The 18,359-nt window shown below is 46.8% G+C and overlaps 2 protein-coding genes across 5 annotated transcripts; one reads left to right on the plus strand and one right to left on the minus strand.

Moving 5' to 3' along the window:
- Positions 1-12,329: 12,329 nt before the first annotated feature.
- On the plus strand, positions 12,330-13,371 carry LOC109940330 (uncharacterized). The gene has a single exon (XM_020539810.3). It carries the CDS (start codon positions 12,369-12,371, stop codon positions 12,900-12,902), a length of 534 nt encoding a protein of 177 aa, XP_020395399.1. The 5' UTR covers positions 12,330-12,368; the 3' UTR covers positions 12,903-13,371.
- A 120-nt stretch (positions 13,372-13,491) lies between these two features.
- Positions 13,492-17,626, minus strand: LOC100282993 (peroxin Pex14). 4 transcript variants are annotated; one of them, NM_001412255.1, is made up of 11 exons: positions 17,386-17,556; positions 17,053-17,264; positions 16,895-16,940; positions 16,635-16,801; positions 16,383-16,566; positions 16,121-16,291; positions 15,933-15,964; positions 15,797-15,839; positions 15,634-15,704; positions 14,381-14,425; positions 13,492-14,281 (listed from the first exon to the last, which is right to left on the minus strand). In NM_001412255.1, the coding sequence occupies exons 1-11, from the start codon at positions 17,423-17,425 to the stop codon at positions 13,838-13,840; spliced, it is 1,455 nt and encodes a 484-aa protein (NP_001399184.1). In that variant the 5' UTR covers positions 17,426-17,556; the 3' UTR covers positions 13,492-13,837. The 4 variants fall into 4 exon arrangements, with proteins under 4 accessions (NP_001399184.1, NP_001149369.1, NP_001399183.1 ...); NM_001155897.2 differs by having other exon boundaries at positions 14,381-14,428; NM_001412254.1 differs by having other exon boundaries at positions 14,381-14,428; positions 15,634-15,707.
- Between the last annotated feature and the right edge of the window lie 733 nt (positions 17,627-18,359).

The raw sequence follows: 18,359 nt of genomic DNA on the forward strand, positions 1-18,359 counted from the left end.
CAAAGAAAATTGATTCAAGATTCCAAAAACTCCCCCTTTTTCCCATAATCAACACTTCTCCCCACAAGAGGCCAACTTTTGACAAAAGAGACAATGCAAGAGTTTTGACAAACCAAAAGCTCTATCCTACTGTTTTTAAAGTTTCTCAAGTGGTAGCTGATCCATTTATTTCTTTGGCCTTTATTTTCTCCCCCTTTGGCATCAAGCACCAAAACGGGATCAATCTTGGCCCTTTAACCCCATTGCCTCACCAAAATCTTCAATTAAGAGCAAATAGGCAATAAGAGTTTGAAGATGAACTTGGAATAAGTTACCCTCTCATCGGAGTGCAGTGGAAGTCTTTCACGGTCCAAGTCCACCTTTCCCTTTCAAACCTTCTTTGAGACTAAAATAATCAAACTCAAGCATATGGTTAGTCTCAAAGGATCAAGTTGTAACACATCTCCTCCTAAAACTGTGCATCACTTTGCAACGGACTTGTGAGGTCCAGGGAGTGTTTGTACAACTTGAGCACCATACTAAACAACAAAATGCAAAAAGGAACATGATCAAAGGCATAAACACATGTATGCTATAAATCAATCTAGGTTCCGCGAATCTAAGACATTTAGCTCACTACGCAACCTGCAAAAGGTCTTCTCATCTAGAGGCTTAGTGAAGATATCGGCTAGCTGGTTCTCGGTGCTAACATGAAACACTTCGATATCTCCCTTTTGCTGGTGGTCTCTCAAAAAGTGATGCCGGATGTCAATGTGCTTTGTGCGGCTGTGTTCAACAGGATTTTCCGCCATGCGGATAGCACTCTCATTATCACATAGGAGTGGGACTTTGCTCAGATTGTAGCCAAAGTCCCGGAGGGTTTGCCTCATCCAAAGTAGTTGCGCGCAACACTGTCCTGCGGCAACATACTCGGCCTCAGCGGTGGATAGGGCAACGGAGGTTTGTTTCTTAGAGTTCCACGACACCAGGGACCTTCCTAAGAATTGGCACGTCCCTGATGTACTCTTCCTATCGACCTTACATCCAGCATAGTCGGAATCTGAGTATCCAACCAAGTCAAAGGTAGACCCTTTTGGATACCAGAGCCCGAAACAAGGCGTAGCAACCAAATATCTTAGAATTCGCTTCACCGCCACTAAGTGACACTCCTTAGGATCGGATTGAAATCTAGCACACATGCATACGCTAAGCATAATATCCGGTCTACTAGCACATAAATAAAGTAAAGACCCTATCATTGACCGGTATGCTTTTTGATCAACGGACTTACCTCCTTTGTTGAGGTCGGTGTGTCCGTCGGTTCCCATCGGAGTCTTTGCGGGCTTGGCATCCTTCATCCCAAACCGCTTTAGCAGATCTTGCCTGTACTTCGTTTGGGAGATGAAGGTGCCGTCCTTGAGTTGCTTCACTTGGAACCCAAGGAAGTAGTTCAACTCGCCCATCATCGACATCTCGAATTTCTGCGTCATCACCCTGCTAAACTCTTCACAAGACTTTTGGTTAGTAGAACCAAATATTATGTCATCGACATAAATTTGGCACACAAACAAATCACCATCACATGTCTTAGTAAAGAGAGTTGGATCGGCTTTCCCAACCTTGAAAGCATTAACAATTAGAAAGTCTCTAAGGCATTCATACCATGCTCTTGGGGCTTGCTTAAGTCCATAGAGCGCCTTAGAGAGCTTACACACGTGGTCGGGGTACCGTTCATCCTCGAAGCCAGGGGGTTGCTCCACGTACACCTCCTCCTTGATTGGCCCGTTGAGGAAAGCGCTCTTCACATCCAATTGGAACAACCTGAAAGAATGGTGAGCGGCATATGCTAGCAAGATACGAATTGATTCTAGCCTAGCCACAGGAGCAAACGTCTCCTCAAAGTCCAAACCTGCGACTTGGGCATAACCTTTTGCCACAAGTCGAGCCTTGTTCCTCGTCACCACCCCGTGCTCGTCCTGTTTGTTGCGGAATACCCACTTGGTTCCCACAACGTTTTGCTTGGGACGAGGCACCAGTGTCCAAACTTCATTGCGCTTGAAGTTGTTGAGTTCCTCCTGCATGGCTAACACCCAGTCCGGATCTAGCAAGGCCTCTTCTACCCTGAAAGGCTCAATAGAAGAGACAAAGGAGTAATGCTCACAAAAATTAACTAATCGAGATTGAGTAGTTACTCCCTTGCTAATATCACCCAGAATTTGGTTGACGGGATGATCCCTTTGAATCATCGCTCGAACTTGGGTTGGGGGTGCCGGTTGTGCTTCTTCCTCCATCACATGATCATCTAGTGCTCCCCCTTGATCACACTCCTCTTGATGAACCTGTTCATCGTTTTGAGTTGGGGGATGCATCATTGTTGAGGAAGAAGGTTGATCTTGCTCCAATTGTTCCTGTGGTCGCACATCACCAATCGCCATGGTGCGCATAGCGGCCGTTGGAACGTCTTCTTCATCTACATCATCAAGATCAACAACTTGCTCTCTTGGAGAGCCATTAGTCTCATCAAATACAACGTCGCTAGAGACTTCAACCAAACCCGATGATTTGTTGAAGACTCTATATGCCTTTGTATTTGAGTCATAACCTAACAAAAACCCTTCTACAGCTTTGGGAGCAAACTTAGAATTTCTACCCTTCTTTACTAGAATGTAGCACTTGCTCCCAAATACACGAAAGTAAGATACATTGGGTTTGTTACCGGTTAGTAGCTCATACGAAGTCTTCTTGAGGAGGCGATGAAGGTAGACCCTGTTGATGGCGTGGCAAGCCGTGTTCACGGCTTCCGACCAGAAACACTCGGGGGTCTTGAATTCTCCAAGCATCGTCATCGCCATATCGATTAGCGTCCTGTTCTTTCTCTCTACCACACCATTTTGCTGTGGTGTGTAGGGAGCGGAGAACTCGTGCTTGATCCCTTCCTCCTCAAGGAACTCCTCCACTTGAAGGTTCTTGAACTCGGACCCGTTGTCGCTCCTTATCTTCTTCACCTTGAGCTCAAACTCATTTTGAGCTCTCCTGAGGAAGCGCTTGAGGGTCCCTTGGGTTTCAGACTTATCCTGCAAAAAGAACACCCAAGTGAAGCGGGAAAAGTCATCAACAATAACTAGACCATACTTACTCCCTCCTATGCTCAGATAGGCGACAGGTCCGAAGAGGTCCATATGCAGCAGCTTCAGGGGTCTTGAAGTGGTCATCACATTCTTGCTGTGATGCGCTCCTCCCACTTGTTTACCTGCTTGACAAGCTGCACAAGGTCTATCTTTTTCGAATTGCACGTTAGTCAAACCTATCACGTGTTCTCCCTTTAGAAGCTTGTGAAGGTTCTTCATCCCCACATGTGCTAAGCGGCAATGCCACAGCCAGCCCATGCTAGTCTTAGCTATTAAGCATGCATCTAGACCGGCCTCTTCTTTTGCAAAATCAACTAAATAAAGTTTGCCGTCTAATACACCCTTAAAAGCTAGTGAACCATCACTTCTTCTAAAGACAGACACATCTACATTTGTAAATAGACAGTTATACCCCATGTTGCATAATTGACTAACAGATAACAAATTATATCCAAGAGACTCTACTAAAAACACATTAGATATGGAGTGCTCATTAGAAATTGCAATTTTACCTAACCCTTTTACCTTGCCTTGATTCCCATCATCGAATATAATTGAATCTTGGGAATCCTTATTCTTGACGTAGGAGGTGAACATCTTCTTCTCCCCCGTCATATGGTTTGTGCATCCGCTATCAATAATCCAGCTTGAACCCCCGGATGCATAAACCTGCAAGGCAAATTTAGGCTTGGGACTTAGGTACCCAACTCTTGTTGGGTCCTACTAGGTTAGTCACAATTTCCTTAGGGACCCAAATGCAAGTTTTATCACCCTTGCATTTTGCCCCTAACTTTCTAGCAATTACCTTTCTATCCTTTCTACAAATTGCAAAGGAAGCATTCAAAGCATGATATATTGTAGAAGGCTCATTAACTTTCCTAGGAATATTAACAACATCTCTTCTATGCATATTATGAACAACATTCCTTCTACCAACATTTCTATCATGCACATATGAAGAACTAGAAGCAAACATAGCATGAGAAAAATCATCGTAAGCATTATAACTCCTATAAGCATTTCTAGTTTGTCTCCTATCATGATACAAAAAGGCATGGTTCTTTTTAGCACTAGTAGCCATAGGGGCCTTCCCTTTCTCCTTAGCGGGAATGGGAGCCTTATGGCTTGTTAAGTTCTTGGCTTCCCTCTTGAAGCCAAGTCCATCCTTAATTGAGGGGTGTCTACCGATCGTGTAGGCATCCCTTGCAAATTTTAGTTTATCAAATTCATTCTTGCTAGTCTTAAGTTGGGCATTAAGACTAGCCAATTCCTCAGTTAATTTGGAAATTGAAACTAAATGATCACTACAAGCATCAACATCGAAATCTTTACACCTAGTGCAAATCTCAACATGTTCTACACAAGAATTAGATTTACTAGCTACTTCTAGTTTAGCATTTAAGTCATCATTAACACTCTTTAAAGTAGCAATGGTTTCATGACAAGAAGATAATTCACTAGAGAGCATTTCATTCCTCTTAATTTCTAGAGCAAGAGATTTCTGAGCTTCTACAAATTTATCATGTTCTTCATACAACAAATCCTCTTGCTTTTCTAAAAGTATATTCCTATCATTCAAGGCATCAATCAATTCATTAATTTTGTCTACCTTGGTTCTATCTAATCCCTTGAATAAGCATGAGTAATCTATCTCATCATCGTCACTAGACTCATCCTCACTTGAAGAAGCATAAGTACTAGTATTATGAGTGCTTACTTTCTTCTCCCTTGCCATGAGGCAAGTGTGACGCTCGTTGGGGAAGAGGGATGACTTGTTGAAGGCGGTGGCGGCGAGTCCTTCATTGTCGGAGTCGGATGAAGAGCAGTCCGAATCCCACTCCTTGCCCAGATGAGCCTCGCCCTTTGCCTTCTTATAGTTCTTCTTTTTCTCCCTCTTGTTCCCTTGATCCTGATCACTATCATTGTCGGGACAGTTAGCAATAAAATGACCAAGCTTACCGCATTTGAAGCATGAGCGCTTCCCCTTGGCTTTGGTCTTGCTTGGCTGTCCCTTGCAACCTTTAAGCACCGTCTTGAATCTTTTGATGATTAGAGCCATCTCTTCATCATTAAGTCCGGCCGCCTCAAACTGTGCCACCTTGCTAGGTAGCGCCTCCTTGCTTCGTGTTGCTTTGAGAGCAAGGGGTTGCGGCTCGTTGATCGGACCATTCAAGGCGTCGTCCACGTACCTTGCCTCCTTAATCATCATTCGCCCACTAACGAATTTCCCAAGAACTTCTTCGGGCGACATCTTGGTGTACCTGGGATTTTCACGTATATTGTTCACCAAATGAGGATCAAGAACGGTAAATGACCTTAGCATTAGACGGATGACGTCGTGGTCCGTCCATCGCGTGCTCCCGTAGCTCCTTATTTTGTTGATAAGGGTCTTGAGCCGGTTGTATGTTTGCGTCGGCTCCTCCCCCCTTATCATCGCGAACTGTCCAAGTTCGCCTTCCACCAACTCCATTTTGGTGAGCAAGGTGACGTCGTTTCCCTCATGAGAGATCTTGAGGGTGTCCCAGATCTGCTTGGCATTGTCCAAGCCGCTCACCTTGTGATACTCGTCCCTGCACAAAGAGGCTAGCAATACAGTAGTAGCTTGTGCATTTCTATGAATCTGTTCATTAATAAACAAAGGGCTATCCGAGCTATCAAATTTCATTCCACTTTCCACAATCTCCCAAATGCTTGGATGGAGAGAAAACAGGTGAGTACGCATTTTGTGGCTCCAAAATCCGTAATCCTCTCCATCAAAGTGAGGAGGCTTGCCAAGTGGAATGGGAAGAAATTGAGCATTTGAACTATGCGGGATGCGCGAATAATCGAAAGAAAAGTTTGAGTTAACCGTCTTTCGTTTATCATAGTCGTCGTCGTCCTTTTGGGAGGAGGAAGATTCGTCGCTGTCGTAGTAGACAATTTCCTTGATGCGCCTTGCCTTCTTCTTTCTCCCGTCTTTTCTTTTGTGGCCCGAGCCTGAGTCGGTGAGCTTGTCATCATTGGGCTCGTTGACGAAGGACTCCTTTTCCTTGTCGTTGATCACCATCCCCTTGCCTTTAGGATCCATCTCTTCGGGCGGTTAGTCCCTTTCTTGAAGAGAACGGCTCCGATACCAATTCAGAGCACCTAGAGGGGGGTGAATAGGTGATCCTGTGAAACTTAAACTTATAGCCACAAAAACTTGTTAAGTGTTAGCACAATAATTGCCAAGTGGCTAGATAGGAATTCTCAACAAAGTACAATAACCAACAAAGATCAATCACAGAGATGACACGGTGGTTATCCCGTGGTTCGGCCAAGACCAACGCTTGCCTACTCCACGTTGTGGCGTCCCAACGGACGAGGGTTGCAATCAACCCCTCTCAAGCGGTCCACAGACCCACTTGAATACCACGGTGTTTTGCTTTGCTTATCTTTATCCCACTTGCGAGGAATCTCCACAAATGGGAGTCTCTCGCCCTTACACTTAAAGTTCACAAAGAAGCACGGAGTAAGGGAGGGGAGCAACACACACAAATCCACAGCAAAATGCGCACACACACGGCCAAGAATCGAGCTCAAAAGACTATCTCAAAGTTCTCACTAGAATGGAGCTCGAATCACTGAGAATGACAAACGAATGCGCAAAGACTGAGTGTGGATGATCAAGAATGCTCTAAGGTTGCTTGGTGTACTCCTCCATGCGCCTAGGGGTCTCTTTTATAGCCCCAAGGCAGCTAGGAGCCGTTGAGAGCAAATTTAGAAGGCCATCCTTGCCTTCTGTCATCTGGCGCACCGGACAGTCCGGTGCACACCGGACACTGTCCGGTGCCAGATTTCTTTCCTTAAATGGCGAAGCCGACCGTTGGCAGATTTGGAGCCGTTGGCGCACCGGACATGTCCGGTGCACACCGGACAGTCCGGTGCCCCCTTCCGACCGTTGGCTTGGCCACGTGTCCCGCGCAGATCGCGCGGCCGACCGTTGGCTCGGCCGACCGATGGCTCACCGGACAGTCCGGTGCACACCGGACAGTCCGGTGAATTTTAGCCGTACGCCGTCGGCGAATTCCCGAGAGCGGCCACTTTGCTCGAGGCAGCCTGGCGCACCGGACACTGTCCGGTGCACCACCGGACAGTCCGGTGCCCCAGACCGAAACAGCCTTTTGGCTGTACACAGCCAACTCTTCTCTTTTCTTCTTCGTTCTGTTTCTGATACTTAGACAAGTATATTAGTACACAAAACCAATGTACTAAGGCTTAGAAACATACCTTTACTCTTGATTTGCACTTTGTTCATCCATGGGCATAGATTCACATTTAAGCACTTGTGTTGGCATTCAATCACCAAAATACTTAGAAATAGCCCAAGGGCACATTTCCCTTTCATGTCTCATATTCTGGCGGGAGAGTTGCATCGTGCGTGCGACGACGATGGCACCGGCGTCTCGTATTCTGGCGGGAGAAACACGCGGCTTGGCGTGCCACGATGCAGTCGGAGATGGACGCGGTTGAGACGAACCGCACCTGGGAGCTCGCAGATCTCCCTCATGGCCATCACGCGATCACCCTTAAGTGGGTGTTCAAACTGAAGAGGAATGAAGTCGGTGCCATCGTCAAGCACAAGACTCGCTTGGTGGCACATGGTTTCTTGCAGCAGGAGGGGATCAACTTCGACGATGCCTTCGCCCCCGTGGCACGGATGGAATCTATGCGACTCCTCCTCGCGCTGGAGCCCAGGAGGGCTGACATGTTCATTACATGGATGTCAAGTCGACATTTCTTAACAACGACTTAAAGGAGGAGGTCTATGTACACCAGCCGCTAGGTTTTGCGATCCCTGGCAAGGAGGGCATGGTGTTGCGCCTGCGCAAGGCCCTCTATGGCTTGCGACAGGCACCAAGGGCGTAGAATGCCAAGCTGGATTCCACGCTCAAGAGGATGGGCTTCATACCAAGCCCGCATGAGGCGGCCATCTATCAGCAGGGCAATGTAGAAAATGCCCTGCTGGTGGGTGTCTACGTCGATGACTTAGTGATCACTGGCTCCAAGGATGCAGAGGTGACAGCGTTCAAGGAAGAGATGAAGGCCACCTTCCAGATGAGTGAACTGGGGCATCTCTCCTTCTACCTGGGGATTGAGGTACACCAGGGCGGCTCCGGGATCACACTTCGCTAGACTGCCTATGCCAAGCGCATTGTTGAGCTAGCTGGGCTCACCAATTGCAACCCAGCTCTCACTCCGATGGAGGAGAGGCTGAAGCTAAGTCACGACAACACGACGAAGGAGGTGGACGCCACACAGTACCAGCGTCTTGTGGGGAGCCTTCGCTACCTCATCCACACACGACCGAACTTGTCATATTCCGTCGGCTACGTTAGTCGGTTCCTGCAGCGACCGACGACGGAGCACGAGCAAGCTGTGAAGAGGATCATCCGCTATGTTGCGGGGACTTTCGACCACTGCCTCTACTACCCGAGGTGCCCTGGGGAGGCACACCTTGTCGGGTACAGCGACAGCGACCATGCCGGCGACATTGACACTAGCAAGAGCACGAGTGGGATCCTCTTCTTCCTCAGCAAATGCCTCATTAGCTGGCAGTCGGTCAAGCAGCAGGTGGTGGCCATGTCCAGCTGCGAGGCCGAGTACATAGTGGCCTCCACTGCTTCGACTCAGGCGCTCTGGCTGGCTCGACTGCTCGGTGATCTCCTTGGGAGAGACACTGGAGCGGTGGAACTCAGGGTGGACAGCCAGTCCGCTCTGGCGTTTGCCAAGAACCCCGTGTTTCATGAACGGAGCAAGCACATCCGGGTGAGGTACCACTTCATCCGTGACTATTTGGCAGAAGGGAGCATCAAGACGCGCTACATCAACACCAAGGATCAGCTTGCGGACCTGCTCACCAAGCCCCTTGGGAGGATCAAGTTCCTTGAGCTTTGCTCCAGGTCCGGGATGGTCCAGCTATCCAACAAAACGACGCACAAGACTTAGGGGGAGAATTGTTGGAATACGTTTCGTGGTTGGTTTGTGGGAAGGACAACAACAGTCCTTTGGTCTTTGCTACAGGACAGCAGCCCTGTAGTCTTTTTGGTCTTTGCTACAGGACAGCAGCCCTGCAGTTTTCTGGTCCTTGCTACAGGACAACAGTCCTTTGGTCTTTGCTGCAGAATGGACAACAACAGTCTTTTGCTGCAGTGTGGAGTGAGGACAACAGTAGTCTTTGCTGTAGTGTGGAGTGTGGACAGCAGTTAGCATCTGATTTTGTAAAGGTGTAGGACAACATCTAGTGTAGTGTAGGACAACACCTTAGGAGCATATGCTCGGCACTTCGGCAGCTCCTTTAGGCTATAAGTATGTACCCCAACACTTAGATGGGTATGACATTTGAGTAATGTGTGAGAAATAAATGAAAATTGCCCCAACTCGTAGTGTCATCCTCTCGATGAGAGTTAGAGTCCCTTTGCTTACAGCCGCGCTTGGAGGGGTAGGGGCCACTCCGAGGGGAGGGAAGAAGGGGCGGCACACGTCCCGCCGGCGTTGGGGAGGGCAGAGGACGCGCCAGGGACGGTCGCACCTGGGCCACCAGTGGTAGATCCGGCGACGACACGGGAGAAACCCGCCGGCCCCCGAGGACGACGCACGGCCGAGAGTCGTGGGGCTTGCTCCAGGGAGGAAGAAGGGAGGGGGAGGGAAGGCTCCTGGAGGCAGTAGTCGGTCGGCCATGGCAGGGGGAGGAGAAGAGCGCCAGTAGCTAGGAGAGGAGGCCGGCGGCTGTCTACAGGAGAGAAAAACCCTAGCCTCTGATACCATGTTGGAAACCCTAAGTGCATTCCAAAGAGAGAGTTGTACAATATAAAGGGGAGTCCCTATTGGGTCAACTAACAGTAAACCTAAGCCTAGAGGGACCCGCATGGCCCAATAAGGACCAAGATACACTCTAACAGTAAACCATCTCACATCAATTTATCTTTGAAAAATTGCAGTTACTATCACGATATAGTTCCACTAGCCAGTCAAAATGTGCTCGTGTTGCTTTTTCATGATTTCTCATACTCAAAATCTGTTCAATGCTTTTTTACTTCCAAGCTGAAACGGTACCCCTTTGTATTGTTTGAAGCGTCGTGCATGTCACATCATTTGGTATTGTATTGGGAATGTTACATTGAGGATGTGAATTAAAAAAAATCTTTTGTTATATAAACTGCAATCTTTTGTCACTCTAGCTTCAGTTCTTGCAATGAGATTGTATACTATGTGGATCCCTTTTTTGTAAAATGGACCTGGTGTTGTTTGAATTAGCTCAAGACGTGTAGAATTTGGGGCCGTTCGCTTCTTAATTTCTTATTTAAACCGCCGTTTGGGCACAGCCCAAACAGCGGCACCGGGTAAGCTCAGGCGTTCGGCTGCAGGCATCCCCCTATGCTACTATTATTCTCGCTCTCTGTTGTACGTGATGTAAATCCCGTTGCTCAGCTTCGGGTCTAGGTCTGGGAGCTTCTGCCGCCTCTCCCTTCCTGCTGCGCCATTGCCACACTTTTCTCCTGCTGTGCTGCCACCAACTTCTCCTGCAACCCTTGAGAATCGAGCTATCCCGCCAGCTTCCTCGATGGTGAGGGAAGGGCAGCTGTGCCATCTTCTCAACCATGATGTGCCTGTATTCACCTTCGTGTTGGCGTGAGGAGACCCAGTGGTGGCCCCGGTGTGGATGAGGCCACCACCACCTGAGCATCGCTTGGCCCTGTTTGCACATTGTCAATGGCCACCACTGTCAAGCCATCACTGTCTGCACATACCCCCTCGGTGAGCACTCTTACTTATTATTTCTTGCATCTTCATATTACTGTGTTGCCATACTTTGAAGTTTTGATTATACAAATAGCTGAAGCTAAGTTTTGATTATACATAGCTTCAAAGATGACTACTCGAACATAATTTTATGTATTATCAAACATGTAACTAGCTGCAGCTTACATAGTTTTTAAGGCGGTAAGGCGAGATGAGGCGAGCCACCATCACCTTACCGCCTAGGTGACGCTAAGGCGAACTAAAGTGGGCTAAGGAGAGCTCTTAGGCAAGGCGAGTCACCCTCGCCTTACTGCTTAGGCGACGCTTAAGCGTCGCCTTACGGGCGCCTTAAAAACTATGGTATACAGATACCGCATACACATACCTCCATAGATGACAACTCTAACACAATTTTTATCTACTGGATCCATACAAGCCATGGCCTATATGACCAAATGCACTCCTACAGAGCATGCTTATTTTAAGAATAGAGTTGAAATCACCAGCTTATGTACTGCCAGTTTGTTTAAGACAAAAGAATGATGTGCTTTTTAACAGTAGAATTTTGCTGTCCATGTTGTAGTTGCTTCTAAGCTGACCTCAAATTTTCTGTGAATTTACACTTTCACGAAGTATTGTTGTTTAGTTTGGCGAAAATGTACTACTATAGACTAGTATTTAATTGTGCACTGCATCATAGACTCGTGAAAAAATTGAACATTTTGATTCCATAGAACATACATATTAAAAATCTGAAACCTTGGTTTAGCTTACTCTATGGCTCAACTGACATTGATAACATTATCCATTTAATAGTTTGGTTTGTACGAACCACAAAATGTGATTCAGTCTTCGTGTTTCTTCATCCATCCATGATTCTAGTTGATTCAGTTGCCCATAATTTTTAAGTTCTTTCATCTCTTCTGAAAGCAGCTCCTCATACTGCTGCCTATTCTGGCTTTGGGTGCATTTTTCTTCTTTGCGGGACAAGATATACTGCAGGGCAATGTAACTCTTCCCACAGATTTGATATTCAGATATTTTCTTTCTAATGTTCCCCTATTGATGTTTTTTTTTCTTGGCACACTCCATACTTTGGACAAAGCTTGCAGATACTGAAGTAAGCAAAAGCAGCTCTGTATAAAACTTCTATCACATACTTAGTTGAACTCTGATCAGCCTTATTAGCTTACTCTATTGCAGAACATGATACATGGACTTCTCATCTCGAGTTACAATACCTACAGTTAATAAACCATCCTGCCCTGGATGTCGACGATGCAGTCCTGTCCGCCACCAAGAGAGCGCGGAAGAGCAGGTACCTCTCCCCTCCCTACACTGGCACAGGTGTCCAAGAAAAGAAGGTCACCGGCAGCCACAAGCAGCGAGAGGAGGATGGTCCCACCCCCCCCCCCCCCCCCCCCCCCCCCCCCCCCCTCCCATCCCATGTCTCTGGTTCAGAGGTGCTCTCCGAGACGCCGTGCTCAGGCAGGGGAGTGGATGGATACGGCGGCCCTCGGTTGCCTGGCCATGTATAGAAGGAACAGGAACAACATCTTCATCGACAACCATCCCGATTCCCATGCTGCTGTGAGCGGTGGCGATGGTGATGGCTCACAAGACGATGGTGGCATTAAGCCCCCCTCAGCTGCTGGTGTTGGCCGCAAGATGCTCAAGCAGGCCCTGACAACGGATCCTTGTCTAAGAAGAACCCCCATCCTGCTGCTGCAGGTGCCAACGCAACACATGGACATTCCAATCCTCCTGTGGCAACAACTGCAACACCCCCCACTAATAATGAGAAGAGGAAAATGCACGAGGACTATGACGACCGCTGGGCAGCACAGCTATGCCTGGAATCCTGTAGCAATTGAGCTGTACTTGGCAGAGGGAACTCCCCTGCCCTCCAGGGAGGACCTCCTCTCCAGTCTCCATATTCAGCAGGTTCAGCTTTGTGATCGACTCCGAGACCCCCATCAGCCAAGACAAGCACAAGCGCACTGGGCGCGTGGTGCCACCACCCACCAGGGCTAAGCAAAGGCCGCCTTGAGCTGCGTGGCAACCGGCGCTCCCCCTCAGGCTTTCGGTTCTAACCCAATCCATATGGATTGAGGGGGTTTCAGTCCCAGTAAGTCAAAATCCCTTTCAATCCGTATCAATCCCCTCCAATCCATATGGATTGAAAATAACCGAACAAACCCTCATGGATATTAGGAATGATCTTGGGAAGATCTTGTCCTTGGGGTCTAAAGCCACAGCGGCGCTGAGCAGGTTATGCTACTGACCTATATGTTCCTTCTAGGCTTCTAGCTGCTGATCGTCAGTCTTTTGTAACTTCTAGTTTCTCACCTCATGCATTGTGTAAATGGTAGACCTGCAAGCATCACTGCTCTATCTAGTGGTACTCTGTAACTGATTATGCTTATATGTATCATTCTGCTCTATCTAGTGGTACTCTGTAACTGATTATGCTAATACGCATCATCCTTCATCAGGGTATTGTTCCTTTGCTTCAAAATACTGTGCTGGTGTAGTTGATTAGCCAGAGCTACAATCATGGTATCCCACCCTTTAACCTGAGACAACAATAAGTTAAAAAAAAACTGGGGAGAGCATGAACTGACAGAAACAACCTGTGTACACCGCCATTGATTCTCATCCTTGGCAAACCCAGAAAAACAACACCTGAATGGAATGAAGCGAACAGCAAAATGCAAACAAAATAAAAGACAACAATTCACAACCTTTAAGCACCCTCGATCGAACAGCCATAGATAATGCTTGACATTCTCCTGTGTACAAGTAGCATTACTCTAAATACAGAAACTATCTGCTACTTATTGACATGTTGTCGTCATGCTGTTCTGACACATGTTATTCAGAAATGTATGACAAACCCCAGTATGTACCAGAAACCCCAAATCTCTCTTAGATTGCTTCCCAGTTCTTGGCTGGTCTCGGTTTTTCACTTAGACGGCCACTGGTTGTTCTTCGATCTCGCTGTGTCCAGCATCACTTGTGGTAGCACTATTAACAGGAACCTCAGTCACAGCATCCGGTGATGCACTTGAAGCACCATTCACCTGCATCTCTCCAGCTGCCCGAGAGGCATCGCTGGAGGGCTGCTTTGGAGGGACCTTTGGTTGACGTATAGCAGCAGCTGCTTCTGGCATCGCAACACCTGGAGGCTGAGGGGGCACCCAGCGGCGCTGAGGCGGCGGCGGTCTCTCCTCAATCCCAGTGTTGTAGGTCAAAGACCTAGGTTCATCTGATTGAAAATCAGGGGCCTTTCCATTCTGGTAATAGGAAGGAGCATAGCTGTCCTGGGCATCAGAGTATGATCCATCATCATTCAACTGGGAGTTGGATCCATAACCAGGCCTCTGCTGCGAATACTGCTGCATCTCCCATGGCTGCGAATTTTTTAAGGGAAAAACACAAAGACACGAAAGCCTGTTCAACTCAAAGGCATCATTGATTCCGAAACGCAACAGGCAAGGGCTTCCTCTCACCTTACCGCCAGAGGACCTATCCGCTCGTTGTGCAGCGGTGGACGTCTGCTAAAAAAGGCACACAGATACAATCAGGGTAGTGGTTCAAGTTATAGTAGGCCACATTAGTTAAATGGAAGACAACAAAACAGCTGATGTTATGAATTACAGTAATAGATGTGTGACTTGACAAGAACTCAAATATGTGAGATATTTATCGACAATGCAGGCTCGTAAAGTCAAATATTTAGCATTTTAGCTAGGAGTTCCACAAGATTAAAGAAATCGGTTGCAGCGTGATCAAGTTGAATAACTTTCAACTGATCAATAAAGAACACTATAGAACAAAATATGGTAACCATATGCACATACCACAAATGCATGTATTTGGAGATTGAGCAACATGTATACTGATAAGATGTAATAACCAACACACGCACACGCGCTCACACACACTAAAAGGACTACCTTTGTCAATAATATGAGCCTCTATATAGACAGTTTGAAAGGAATGTCAGTATCTTTTAAAGTTCAGTTATTGTAATCTTATTAGTTAATGGTCAAGTTTTTTCTTGGAGAGCTTGTCATTTTTTCATTAAAGAGATAAAAGGCAGCTGCATAAGCACGCACTCAAACCATGCACACACAACACACACACACCAACAACACACCTCACTAAGATTATACACTATGCAAGACACTAGCAACACGACCAAGAGCAAGAACAGGAAAGCCTCCAGGGTAGCTGATAGAGGTGACGAGCAACCGTAGCACGCTATAAGAGTTCCTGTTCTTCCAATGGCCACACTACAGCACTCACACAGGGAGTGACACTATTATAAACACAATCATTCCAGTGTTTGCAGATCCGGTAAATAATGTATGCATAAAAACATACAAAAATGTTGTATTGTTGTAGTGGATTTGCAAACAATTCCATTTGGTACACAACCGTGTCTAGCTAATTTGAGAAATTTGATATTTTCCATAGCTGATCAACTCAGATGTGAACTGTTCATAAGCATGAAAAGGCTGGCTGCCAGCAAATACTAGCTGTCTCAAAAGTTACTTAACATGAATGTGCAACACTGCAATCTCAGACAGCACCAAGTGAATCCAACTAACTTGACAAATGTATATTGACGTCAGTTAGTTCCCCTCCTTTTAACTATGTTGTTTTATTTTCCCCATCTGGTCTGTGCCCACTGGGTACCAAACTAAGAAGGTCTTGTGATTTGCAGGGCATGCCAATATAAACCAGCCAAGCCCCTTACCTCGGCACAAGATCTTGAAAATGATCCAGCTGTAGGTTCAGCAGGTGCTGGCACGAATGAAGCAGACCTTGCTGCTAAACAGAGCCAAAAGTAGGTAAAGCAACGTGAAAACAGCAGACTTGTATGGCAAACAGGGAAAAAGATATTCACAAAAGGTACGAACCGGAACCAAAGTCACCATGTGACACACCATACATGTTAGTTTGCTGCAGAGGGTACGGGGTTAGAAATAGGATGATAATTCAATGCGTGAGCGTGCTTGTGGAACAGGAATATGGGTGGATATTATAAGTGCACACCTGAGAAGATCTCCATGAACTGTTAATTGCCCCTGAAATCACAACCAAACAAATGGCAATGTTGTGAGATTCACGTAGATGTTGGGTGAAAAAATTATATCCTTTACGCAGCACGAGGTGGGCCGCTTTTGATAATAGGGCTAAGCACCAAAACATGAAACAAGACACCATGAATTTTATACACTGACCATTCCTCGTAACAGGAGGGACATGGTCTTCCAGTGGGCGGTGCTGAGAAAACCTATCGTCTCTGGTAATGTTTATGGGTTCCCTGGTACGATTGATTGACTCGGTCAAGGATTTTAACTCCTTGGCTTGGGAATCTAGAGCTTGTGTTAATGTCACGAGTATCTTCTTTTCTGCTAGCAAAAAACAGATTGGAATTATTCTAGTGAGTTGAACCATTGGCAAGGAAGAAGAAGCAAATAATGAATAGGTAGAGAACGAAACCTTCATCCTTTGAAGCAAGCAGCTGCTGGTTTGTTTTGGCAATAGCAGAAACAGCTGAAGCAGAAGCCTTTACAGCCTCAGCCGTTTCCTCATCAATCCTGTGCTTAAGTTGGTTGCCTTCAGCGCCATCACCTTGTGCTACGACGTTGCGGATCCAAGACTTGAGCCTAGGAAGGAACAGTTTCTGACACAAATAAAAACGCCCCCGTTAGTGCATGGGAAAGTTTGCAAGAATTCAGAGATGAGAAATACCTTGATAAAGACAGCCGTGCTAGCACCAAAACCAAGCAAGAGCCCTGCAGCGAGGAATGCTTGGTACCAGCTGAACCGGGGTCGGACGACAGGGCCAGCGGTTGCTGGGTGCATAGATCGCGCTGGCGCATAAGTTTGCGCCCCAGCTGATTGATTCTGGCTGCCAACTGTAAGCAATCAAACAGAGGGGCAAGTCAAACCTGTAAGTGAAAAACAACATGGTAAGATGAGACAGACAAGAGATGATTTAGTTGAGTTACCCTGCTGCTGTGGAGAAGCGGTAGCCGTAGTGATGGGTTCAGGATCCTGCAAGCCAAGCAGAAGAGAGCAGACAGAGAGGCGGCGTAACGTAAGATAAGAAGGCACGGGCATGGGTGGATGAAGACGGTGATGGAAGGAGGATGCTTCTTCGTCTTACAGGGACTCTTCGTAGGGCCTCGTCGATCTCCTGTGTGGTGAGGCCCTTCTTCTCGAGGAAGGATCGTCTGTAGACGACGGGGGAGCCCCTGACCTTTGGGTGGGAGAGGAACTTGACGGCGTTCTCGACGTAGTCCTCCCTCACGGGCTGCGGCTGCAGCGGCGTCTCGAAGACGAGCTTGTTGTCGCCGGCTCCCGGGTCAGCATCAGCTGCTGCTAGGGCAAGGGAAAATTAGTTGGTTGTTAACAGCTGAATCTACCTAATTCCAGTTTGCTCGGTCTAAAAGCTGGAATGTAATCGAGCAGTGAGAGAGTTGGAGGACGGGGAAGGTACCTGCGGGTTGCGGCTGGCCGGAGCCGGTGCCGGAGGCCATGACCTCGCCTCTCCCTCCCCCTCCCCCTCCCCCTCCCGGGACCGGAGGTCGTCACGAACGGGACGGAACTGAAGGAGTCGTTTCGCTTTTTTGTCCTGGACGGACCTCAATCACCTCATCTCATCGGCTGTAGGAGCAGGCTGTGCTGCCTCATTCCACTTCACTTCCAAATACAAGAAAGGAAAAACGGAAACGCAACATATTAGGACGAGTTTGACAACCTTATTTTAAAAAAATCATTTTCCCAAGAGAAATAAAATTTACTTGCGAAAATGAAGTTCTCAAACTTTAGATGATACTGGCTAAGTGTCCGTGCGTGCGACGATATCTATTCATTTAAGGTAGACCTTACTGAAATAGAATTAATGTTACTTACTATACGGGCGCAACGATGGTGTACGAGTATACATGTCCAAATAAACCAGGCTGGCCTATGGCCCGACAAAGTTTTGGTCAACCCGAACACGGCATGACTTGGCCTATTTTATTATTTCATTGTTTTTCTATAAAATCTCTATAGTATATTTGAATATAGAGTATAAAACATAAAAACATGTGTTCTAGTGGCTATGTGGATATGAACGTAGGTTTAGAGCCAACAATTGTGCATAATTTTTCTTATTTTTACCATTTAAACCCCACATCCATATGAAAAGCTGTAGATGAGTCCAAAAATTTATCCAAATTGCCGGTACATGGTTACAGTGGTTTCTATATATCATGTGTGATTATATTTTAAATTTCTAATTATTAGTTTATTAACGATATTGATCTCTTTTAATTTAATGTAATTATACAAGTGTTGTTGTGGTTCGATCTCTACTCTCACTTAATATTTTTGCTGCATGCCTTAAATTTTGATGTAGATGCAAACACGCACTGGGAGGCTTGGGATGCTCGCGCGGGAGTGCATTGACGCACGAAGAAATCGACG

Source organism: Zea mays, chromosome 6 (assembly GCF_902167145.1).
Source record: "Zea mays cultivar B73 chromosome 6, Zm-B73-REFERENCE-NAM-5.0, whole genome shotgun sequence".
Taxonomy (NCBI): Eukaryota; Viridiplantae; Streptophyta; class Magnoliopsida; order Poales; family Poaceae; genus Zea; species Zea mays.

Bases quoted from the DNA above. Each gene is read 5' to 3' on its own strand.
- LOC100282993 (NM_001412254.1), bottom strand. From the start codon at position 17,425: ATGGCCTCCGGCACCGGCTCCGGCCAGCCGCAACCCGCAG. The intron at 16,941-17,052 runs GTAAGACGAAGA...CTTGGCTTGCAG, and splicing joins AGGCCCTACGAAGAGTCCCT to GATCCTGAACCCATCACTAC. The intron at 16,292-16,382 runs GTTTCGTTCTCT...TTTTGCTAGCAG, and splicing joins GCTTGCTTCAAAGGATGAAG to AAAAGAAGATACTCGTGACA.
- LOC109940330 (XM_020539810.3), top strand. From the start codon at position 12,369: ATGGATACGGCGGCCCTCGGTTGCCTGGCCATGTATAGAAGGAACAGG.